General features: G+C 32.4%; 1 protein-coding gene across 1 annotated transcript; it reads right to left on the reverse strand.

Annotated features, from left to right (window-relative positions):
• Positions 1 to 1,493: 1,493 nt before the first annotated feature.
• Positions 1,494 to 5,254, reverse strand: LOC110811374 ((S)-coclaurine N-methyltransferase-like). The gene is made up of 8 exons (XM_022037864.2): positions 4,952 to 5,254; positions 4,623 to 4,731; positions 3,794 to 4,018; positions 3,433 to 3,532; positions 3,016 to 3,126; positions 2,839 to 2,922; positions 2,441 to 2,499; positions 1,494 to 1,827 (listed from the first exon to the last, which is right to left on the reverse strand). Exons 1-8 carry the CDS (start codon positions 5,136 to 5,138, stop codon positions 1,635 to 1,637), a joined length of 1,068 nt encoding a protein of 355 aa, XP_021893556.1. The 5' UTR covers positions 5,139 to 5,254; the 3' UTR covers positions 1,494 to 1,634.
• Positions 5,255 to 10,078: the final 4,824 nt, after the last annotated feature.

A 10,078-nucleotide genomic window follows, 5' to 3' on the forward strand; every position in this document is an offset into this window, starting at 1 on the left:
TTTGCGTTTTTTTAGGAGAGTCATGTCAACTGCTATATCAATTCTTATTTTGTTCCTGTTGCCAGGTTATTCTACCCCTTCAACCTCCCTCCTAGTGCCTCCTCGTTTTTGCCAAGCTTGGCTACCTATGTTTGCCTTCTACTGTATAGGGTCATGATGTTTGATTTTATTTTGGTTTTGATTTATATCCTCTTGCACTTAAACATTGCTCATTCTCTCTTTCAAGTATGTTTTCACCCTGCTTAATGAGGAGTAACAGTTGCCTCCTTGCGTCTTTTAGTTACCGTTCCAATCAATTTTTTAGTGTCATTCCTCCACTATTTAAACGAGTTTTGTATTCTTGATGGGGAACGAGATTGTGGGGAGGTGAATCCCTCGTACTAACACTATATAAATTCTCTCTCTACGTTGTTTGTTTGTTTCTCCTATTTATCATGGTCACTCATTCACACAGATGATGCTAATTGATGATGTCAAACAATCTTTGGATGTTACACAATGTGGCTAGGCAAGACTGATGGCCGAAGGTCATGAATTGGTCCTACATTTCTAAGCCCATATTTGGTGTAGGCCCCATTAGGTAATGCTAACAGCTAAAGTGATCTCATGTGTGCAAGTCCAAGCTTAGTTTAGACTTGATTGGAGAGGTATAGGCTTAGACTTAGCTTGACAATTAAGATGGTCGTAGTATTCAAAAGATTACCAATAGTGTCTCTTGAGCTTTATTGGAGAGCGGACACTTCAACTCTAAGTTAGTAAATAAAAAGGGAATGCAAGTCGAAAGGAGTTAGAATGTAAGAGTAGAGAGAAAGAAATATACGTTTAACCTGAATATGTCTATATAACATGATATTATGAAGGAGAGCTAAGAGCAAATTAATAACTTTTGGTGGTAATGAACATAGTAATAGCACGGTTATGGTATGGTCATAAAACTAATAATAATCGTTTTGGTGAAGGACAGTGTCAGCTATTAATGACCAGACTTTTATGATTAGACTTTTAAGATTTTGCCTTTACGATTAGTAGACCTTTGATCCAAGCCTTATGGTTAATAGTTTGATGAGGGATAATGTCAGCTATTAGTGACCAGACTTTTATTATTAGACCTTTAAGATTCTGCCAATATGATTGGAACTTTAAACCAAGCTTTATGGTTGTGTACTGTTAGGAAAGATTAGACTTACTTGATTACCATTCCTTGGCCACATAGACAATTATACCATACCACTGAAGCTGGTCTGTCACTTATATTTTCTTCTATTGAATAAATGGAACTATTATCTTGCTTTTTCATATTCTAATTTTCAGATTTTTTTTTTAAAATAAAAAAATTCAAAATTTCATTACTCATGCAAAAATTGTTTTCATAATTTACACATTTAATGTATAATTAGATGAATTTCATTTGTATCCCCTTAGTTTTACAACCATGAATTTGTATTGACTCTTATCGAGCAAGATATAAGCTATCTATCATACAACAGCAACCGTGCAAAAAGATTAAAATAGAAATAATTAATTAGAGAGTAAAAAATACATTTGTGTCTTGGTCGCATGAACCAATACCCTGGAGATGCCGTGGTTTATTAGTTTATTGAAATAATGGGGCACTGTAGAATTATTTAATTAATTTATTTGTTTCTGAATAAGAAATGTGCGACCATCCATTCTTCTCCATTGTTGTAGCCAAAAAGCTCAGCAACAGCAATGAAAAATGTTCTCCAATAAACAGTCCACTTCAACGCCTCATCTTTCCCATATGTCGACTCCATTATTGGCTTTATGGAACCCATTTTCTCATCCATTCTTCTCAGCCACTCTTCACTGCACCGGTGTTTTTCACGTTAAATAATATCTCAGAATTTTATGAATATTGTAAATTCAATTCTATCCCACAAAAATCAGTTCTTTCTTTATAGACAGCGAATCTGATCAAAAGAATCTAGAAACTTCAGAATTTGATGCGATTCTTCCACTAAGTTTTTGTGTTATTTATTCATAAAGATTTTATTTCTTAATTATCTCTCACATTAATGTTATATATTTTAGAATTTCTTGTAGTTTTTAGTTTTCAATTATTTTATTTATATAATAGTTTAAAATTTTAAATTATGCTATGAATCTCATTATCCATATCCACCGGACAATTTTTTTTCTCATAAACAAATAAGAATCTCAAATTAAAATTAATTTTGAAATAAGTTTTGTCTAAGAATAAGCAAAATCCCTTGCAAGTTTTATCAAGCAATTGTTAGAATTTATAAATGAATTTTACATTTTTTAGACAAGGTAGAAACTTGAAAATGACTTTTAGAATAATATCTTCATTCTCTTCAAGCATAGCAGTTTTAACTAAATTTAAAAAATATTTCAAATATATTCATTTATATCTAAAATGATTTATAATAAAAGTAAACTATTTCAAACAAAGCCTTACCTTGTCCGTGCATAATGTTTCCCATTCACAAGCCAATGATCAATAACTGAAACATGATCCTGCTCAAACAATTTACTTGAGAGTTTCATTCAAATTTCAATGTTACAAAATATAAATAATAATAACAAAGTAAAAATTTAAATGAAACATAACATTCTAATTTAATTAATTCTACATCTAATTTAAGTTAGATATTCTCTTGATTCATTTCTCAATATTAGGACTAAATTCTATTATAGTTGAATTGATGATGTAAATAGAGTTTAGTTGAAGTATGCAAAAAAATAATATTATGACTAAATTTTATATATTAAATAATTAAGATGAGAATATAATGAAAATGAAATAGACTTGAATTAAGAACAGCATACAAATGAAGTAAAATTCAAGAGGCTGACCTGGAAATAAAGAAGGAGATTCGCTGCGGGCATTGTACCTCCAGTGAAGAAGTATCTAGTGATCCAATCATCTTCATTTATTTCCTAATGAATTCACATATGGATAATAAATTATCACTATGAATGCATATATAGATAAGGAAGAAATAGCAGTGCGAGCATGAGTATTGGGCGTGCCTCGAAGTGGTAGGCAAAGGCCTTATGGCAGAAGTAATGAACAAAGAGGAGGCCATCCTCTTTCATCCACTTGGATATCTTCTTCAGAAGCTCCCCATAGTTCTTCATATGCTGTTAACAAAAATATTAACAAGCCAAATTCTAATTAGATATCACTATATATCATGAACTTTGTAGATTCTTAATCAAAATTATGTAGATTTACATCGCTTAACACCCTCCTTCACGCAAAAGGCAAGGCCGTAATGACATATGAGGCAGAATTGACTTTGAAATAGTGTTAGATTCTTTATTCAAAACTATCTAATCTTGTTATTCTGTACATGCATACACACAAATGTTAATTCTTATAATTGGTTGATGTGGGATGACATCCATTAAATTTTTTTTTTCCAGTATTGTGGGAAAAAAATTAACCTCAAACATTTCAATAGAGTATATTCTGTCATAAGATCCCTCCATCTCGAATGTGCTAATGTCTGCCACAATTATCTCCACATTTTGCAGCTGAAGATTCCTGCTAAGAATATACTGTCATTTTTCTTTTCGTCTTTGTAATCAATGTTCAGGATCAAAATATATGAAGCAGGCAGTAATTATACTCTCCACACTTTGGGATCTATATATGTAGTATGTTTCCTAAGCATTACCATAATGTAGCCGGGGAAGATACTAACTTGTATCAACCAAGTTGCCATATTCTTTTCTTAATAAATTAGCAGAGGCATCGGTATAAATAATTGATCAAGGTTTGAATAATTGAAATGTGAAATCCAACCTGCATTGTTCATCTATAAAAGCTTTCTGTGTGGTGGAATTGCAAATCCCGGTAATCTTGCAATTTCGGTGGTTTTGGGCAATGTAAAGAGAGAGTGAGCCCCATCCACAGCCAACATCCAGGACAGTGTGACCATCCTTCAACTGTGATCTCTGGCAGTACATCTCCAACATTGCTTTCTCAGCATCCTCAAGGCTTCTACATTTGTCCCCGAAGTAACAGCAGCTGTACATATACACCTCATGTAAAAAATAGATAAAGCTAGAAGATTCCACTATAATTACTGTCCTTTTTCATCCTCAAAACAAAATAGTTCTCCTCAAAAACAAAATAATGACCAACTCAACAATGGTTCCATCTGAAGGAGGGTGTTAAAGGATGTAATCTCACTTCAATCAATATATACTACTCTGTATACTAGTTGAAAAGTTCTCCCTAATACCACAAAAAAAAAAGCACGCCCATGATTAATAGTACTACAATCTCTACTGACTACATAATAAGTTCTATACAGTAAAATGACATATAAGACATGAGTGGGGACATCAACTTAATTACCAAAGTTACTGCTAACGTGCCTATCAAAAATAAAAGTCAGCGTATTCAGGCCCCAAAAAGCTGGAAGAAGCTTCATTCTCTCCTCTATCGCAAATACAAAATAGTTAAATCTAGCACAAAATACGTAAAATCATGTTTGTGGAGTAATAATAGTGTGTTAATTGTCATTTCCGAAGATAGAATCTCCATCCTATTCTAACTAAATTAACACTTGCTCTACAACACGTATAACCTAAACTTTAAAAACGCAAGGCATGTATAAGTAAACCACCTGTATTTGAGATTTTCTCCGAGAACGAGCTTGAAGAAAGAGGTTGGCAATTCGTAGTGTTGGGATTTAGGTTTATCAGTCTTGATTGCTATAGGCATCTCTCTCAAAGCTGCATCAAACACAATGATGATAAATTACATTGCACCAGAAATTCATAATCCAAAATAACTCTTAACTCATCTGAGGTTCAGACTTAATCGAATTCGCAGCCAATTTGAGATTTCACGTTAAAGCCTCATTTCCCTCATTTCAAGACACCAAAGTTTGGGGATCGTAAACACACACACACACACAAACAGAGCGAGAGAGAGAGATTAGTTGTTGTTTACAGCGGACGAACTCGAGGAGATGTGAAAGTTGGAGTTCAGCGGAGGGCTTGCAACAGGATCGGAGACGGCTTGCTAAGAGCAAGCGAGTAAGCCTTCTTATAACAGCATCTGGTAGCAGACTGCGCTCCAGTGAAGCTAGCATCACTCGGACCGTGGCTTCGTATGGTATCTGCATTATTCTTTCCATCGTAACTCGTAATAGTCGAGTCGGGTGGAGTCAACTCACCTCAGTGCATCCTGTCTGATCTATCCGGAGTGGAGCTCGATATTATGTGGTTGGTTGCGTTTTGCCAAAATTATATTTGCGCTGTGACTTCAAACTTTCCATTAAAATTATTAACTAAAAGTATTTGATAAAAATAATATAAAAATTATTTTTGCTTTAAAAAATTTAAGGTAACTGTTTAGTCAAAATAATTGTTGATTTTAAAATTAAAAATGAATATATAAATAAATAATAGGAATAGAAATAGTGTATTTAATAAAGTAATTACAAATAAAATATATAAAAAAAATAAATTTAAATAATTTTTTTATGTATATTAATATATATATGTACATAATATTATATATTATTATAGTATAAGTATATTATACGTAGAAATATGTTTATGTATAATGTATAACAGATACAGGTTCTGATATGTATAATATATACACGTGTTCTGGTACACATATTATATATGTATATATATAATATATTAAAAGAAGTTAATATAATTGTAGACAAACTTGTCTATATATGCAATCCTGTCTTCACTTCATATGCCCCTCCCACTGGGTCGGAACTTAGGATGCGTTTTATTTAGCCCCACTATTTTATAGAAACCTTTTTTAAGTGCTAAATATATTATCTTTTCTTTAATTTTTTAAATAAATTATATACAAAGCATTTACAATAATTATCAACAAAAATTATGTTTCTTGAATATAAATAATATAGGTTAATTACCTATAATTTTTATGTATCATTAATTATATAGTTCTTTGTCTTATATAAATTAAAATAATATTAATTATAAATATAGAATGAATGAAATATCATGTATAATATACATACATATATTAATCATAAATTTTAAAAATATTTTATGATTAGTTAGATATCGTATAATTAAACATATTAGATACAATTTATATATTAATAATATAAATCCAAGTATATGTTGTCTCATATAATCAAATGGACCATCTAAGTGAAGAAATAAAATTCATAATTTCAAGAGATGCCTTCGAGCTTTACATGAGATAATAATAATAATGTAGAAATGTATTTAATTACTAAAAACTTATTGATAAATATATATAATTTTTTGTTGATGACATAGCTTAATGCGGTAAAAATAAATAAATAAATATATATATATTTAGACTTCAACAACCATTTTTTGAAACGCATCAAGTGATTAACTTTTTTTAAAAAAATTACCTGTATTCAAAAAGGCAAAATTTCAAAAAATTTTAAATTGCTTTTTGCATAGTTGTTTAATCATTATTGAAGTTTATATTTATGTAGCTATTGATATAATTTTATAAGGATAATTTTATTTAAAAGTTTTTAATATGTGTGAAGGTCCGAAACTTAAAAATAAAGTCATGAATTAAATGGGGAAGAGAAACAATAGAGTTTTAGGTTTACATTGCTTATACAATAATTTAGAATGTACAATAGGGATACGAGAATGTCTCTTCTAAAAGAAATTATGATAATCAAGAAAATAAACAAAAAGTCAATAACTCAATATTTTAGGACGATCTTCACTAACTTTTAAAGAGAATTCGGATGGTGAACTATTCACAACCTTCTTGTTGATTGAGATTTGGTTCTTGATCTTAATATAAAATAGTTAATAAAAAGGTGAGCTATACTAATCTAGTAAGAATATCACACTACTCACCGATATAGAAACTGAAGGTTGGTAAAAATTATAAAAACAACCAATGGAGCTCTTGATTTAAGTAAATTCATTTATCATAAGAAAACCATTTATTGCATATATTTACCATAGCAAGATTTTAAAAGTCGACCTATAAAGACAATAATTCAAGTAACATCCCAATATCATTTTCAGGTGAGCAATAATAATAACTTTTCATTTTTATTTGTCTATTGGTATCCCTTGGGACCCATAGGGATGTCCCACTACACATGAACCAATATCTAATATTGCCAACTAACCGGCCATCTCCATACCCCATCCAATATAAGCGCCAAAAATACCATCCCTCAATACTCCCGTCCGGTATGAGGATAAATCGAGCCGTCCCCATACTCCGTCTGGTATGAGCGCCAAAAATACCATTCTACGATACCCCGTTCGGTATGAGGTAATATTTACGTTAGGGTTCCCTATGTACCCGGTCCGTCCATCATCTCCCAGAATATCCAGTAAGGCTATCATTCATTAATTCATATAATTAATCAATTTCTCGTTTGCATATTAATTTTTAATTTCATAAATCAATCATAAATCACGCAATACAAGCAATATATATATATATATATCAAGGAAGCACAATTGAAGCATTCAAATATTTCAGTATATCATCATGTATTTAAAGCTGTGAATTCAACAATCAGTTAAACATGACAATAAATAAATGACTAACCGATTTTCGGTTCCATTGGTAATATGTAATTACTCTCAAAATTTTTTAAATTACACAAAATACCATATTACTGATTATTAAACTTCAATTTCATAGCAGAGAATAAGGTGAATTCCAACTCGAATTGGTGTCTGTAACACCGAATTTTCTACTATGCCTACTGGCGGTTCCCAGATTTCTTGAATTTTTTTGCAGAGATTAAAATACGTTTTACGTACCTAAAAATACCCTAAAAAATTCAAAATCGGTGTTAAAAATTTTTTTCGGCATATTTCAAAATTTCGGCATGGCGACACTATCGCGCTCTGACGACGGCACCGCTGTGCTCTGGCGACGGTACTGCCATTCGCGGCACCGCCATGCTCCGACGACAACACCGCCGTCCGCGGCACCATCGTGCTTCGGCGACAACACCACCGTCCGCGACGGCAGTTTACCTCGGCTTGGCCTTTTTCGGTCAGTTTTGGCCGGTTTCGACTAGTTTTATACCTATCCTTGTGAGAAAACACGTTAGGGTTCCTTTGTTGGCCAAAAAAAGTTAAAAAATGAAAACCTACAGGCGGTGGAATTTTCTGGTGCGGCTGCTCCGCTAGCTCACCTTCGCGGCTGGGCATTTTTCTTCGATCAACCTGTAGAAAACAGAACGGTGAACACAATGGTGGAAAAATCGCATAAAATAAGAAACGAAAAGGGGCTCATCGGAAGCAGTTTTGGGTTTTGCTCGCGGCGATGCCGTTGAGTTTTGCCTACAATTTCTAGCTCACCTGCCATTCCTTTGCTCTGATTTAGCTATGAGGGTGCTCAGAATCAAATTTTGACGGGATAGGAGAATTTTTACCCTCTTTGGCAATCGGAGGTAGCTTCGGTGCGGCGACGGGCAGCGATTGCGTCCCTTCTCCGGTGGGAGGCTGGAGGCTGGAGGCTAGGGTTTTGGTTCGATGTGATGCGAGATATTTATACTTGTTTTGCTTAAATTGCAATTTGTATATCTCTTGTACACCCTCTGCAAGTTTTGCGAGTTACCCTTTCTTCATCAGCATCACAGTTTATCTTTTAGAAACACATATATACACATTACTCAGCATAACATGTAGTGGATTTGCACATAAATATATACATATACAACCCAAATAATGATAAAAGTTTACCTATCATAAGGCCAGTCGGGGCTCCTCCACCTTTTATTAGCCAAAACATCATGGTAGAGCCTGTAATCCCTAGTTGTATGGAGGTGAAAGCGTTGGTCTTTTTTACACCTTGTGCAGGTAATGAACTAGCCCCGATAGAACTGCTATTTTCGCCAATTAGCCTTGATCTGTTGTTTAGGTCTAAAACAAGTTGTAGTATTGGATTTTGTACTTCTCTACAAATAGGAGATCTTGTACGTATTCCCATAAAAGTCATGGGACAAATGAAAACTTGAATGATTCTTTAATCTTATACAAATAAGAGATCTTATTATGAGTATTCTTTCTACCTATTAAAGTCATATGATAAATTATAGATACTTAATTGAGTAAACTAAGTCACAAAATTATAAAAGTTATCAATAACTTAATAGTAGTTTATTTTATCATAAAACGTGACGTTTTAGAATAGTACACATTGAATTGCTAATTGCATCTCTATGTCACTAATTCCACCTACTTAATATTAGCCGATAATTCCATCTTTTATATATATATATATTTATATGCATCCATTTATACATAATGTGAGGAAATTTTGAGGCTAAAACTTAGTTTTAAACCTAAAAATTTAGGTGAAAATAAAGAGACAACATAATGTGAGGAAAAAAAAGTTAACTGTGAGCTAAGAGAAAAAGAGAACAAATTGATTACTTGAATAGAAAAGCATTCAAGGAGGATGAATTTTTCATTTTTAAGATCTAATAGACCATGTGTTGGAATAATTGTTTTATGTATAATTATCCTTTAGAATTTCGTACAAGGTTAGTAATAAGTTGAAGCTAACTCAAAAAACTTACAAATGTATTACATTAATTAAACTTATAATATCAGTAATAAGTTAAGTTAATATTAAAAAGTAAAGTTTGTACGAGTATACAATCATTTAAAAAGCTCACAAGGTACTAAATGTTGTGACCATATAAATCATTAGTTTACAGTTTAAAATATTATCTACTATACATAAGTCTATACTGCACGATCATTTTTTTCATTAACTGCCCGAGCTTGATCACCACATTAAATTGGAATCTGGATGCACGTGCTTTCTTCCACCGCATAGTACATAAATCACTACAGTGCTGGCGACAACATCTGAAGAGGCTTTGGGCATGGAGACGGTGGATGACAAGGCTCTCTAACTAGTCATTGTTTGTTCAGGTTCTGTAGTGACCATGCATTGGATGCTCTTATCAAAAGTGCTTGTAGCTGTATGATTGGTGATTATTAGACTTGAAAATTTGTGTATAGAATTTGAGTTTTAGAGAGAAAAAAGAAAACTCTTTGAAAGTAAGGAGAGAATAACTAAAGGACAATAGAGGATATATAT

Source organism: Carica papaya, chromosome 7 (genome assembly GCF_054855325.1).
Source record: "Carica papaya isolate Zhongbai chromosome 7, ASM5485532v1, whole genome shotgun sequence".
Lineage (NCBI taxonomy): Eukaryota > Viridiplantae > Streptophyta > Magnoliopsida > Brassicales > Caricaceae > Carica > Carica papaya.

Excerpts from the sequence above, each read along its gene's own strand:
- LOC110811374 (XM_022037864.2), bottom strand. The coding sequence starts at position 5,138 with ATGGAAAGAATAATGCAGATACCATACGAAGCCACGGTCCGAGTGATG. Across the intron at positions 4,732-4,951 it reads TCTCCTCGAGTTCGTCCGCT|CTTTGAGAGAGATGCCTATA; the intron begins GTAAACAACAAC and ends TGTTTGATGCAG. Across the intron at positions 2,500-2,838 it reads ATCTCCTTCTTTATTTCCAG|GATCATGTTTCAGTTATTGA; the intron begins GTCAGCCTCTTG and ends TTGTTTGAGCAG.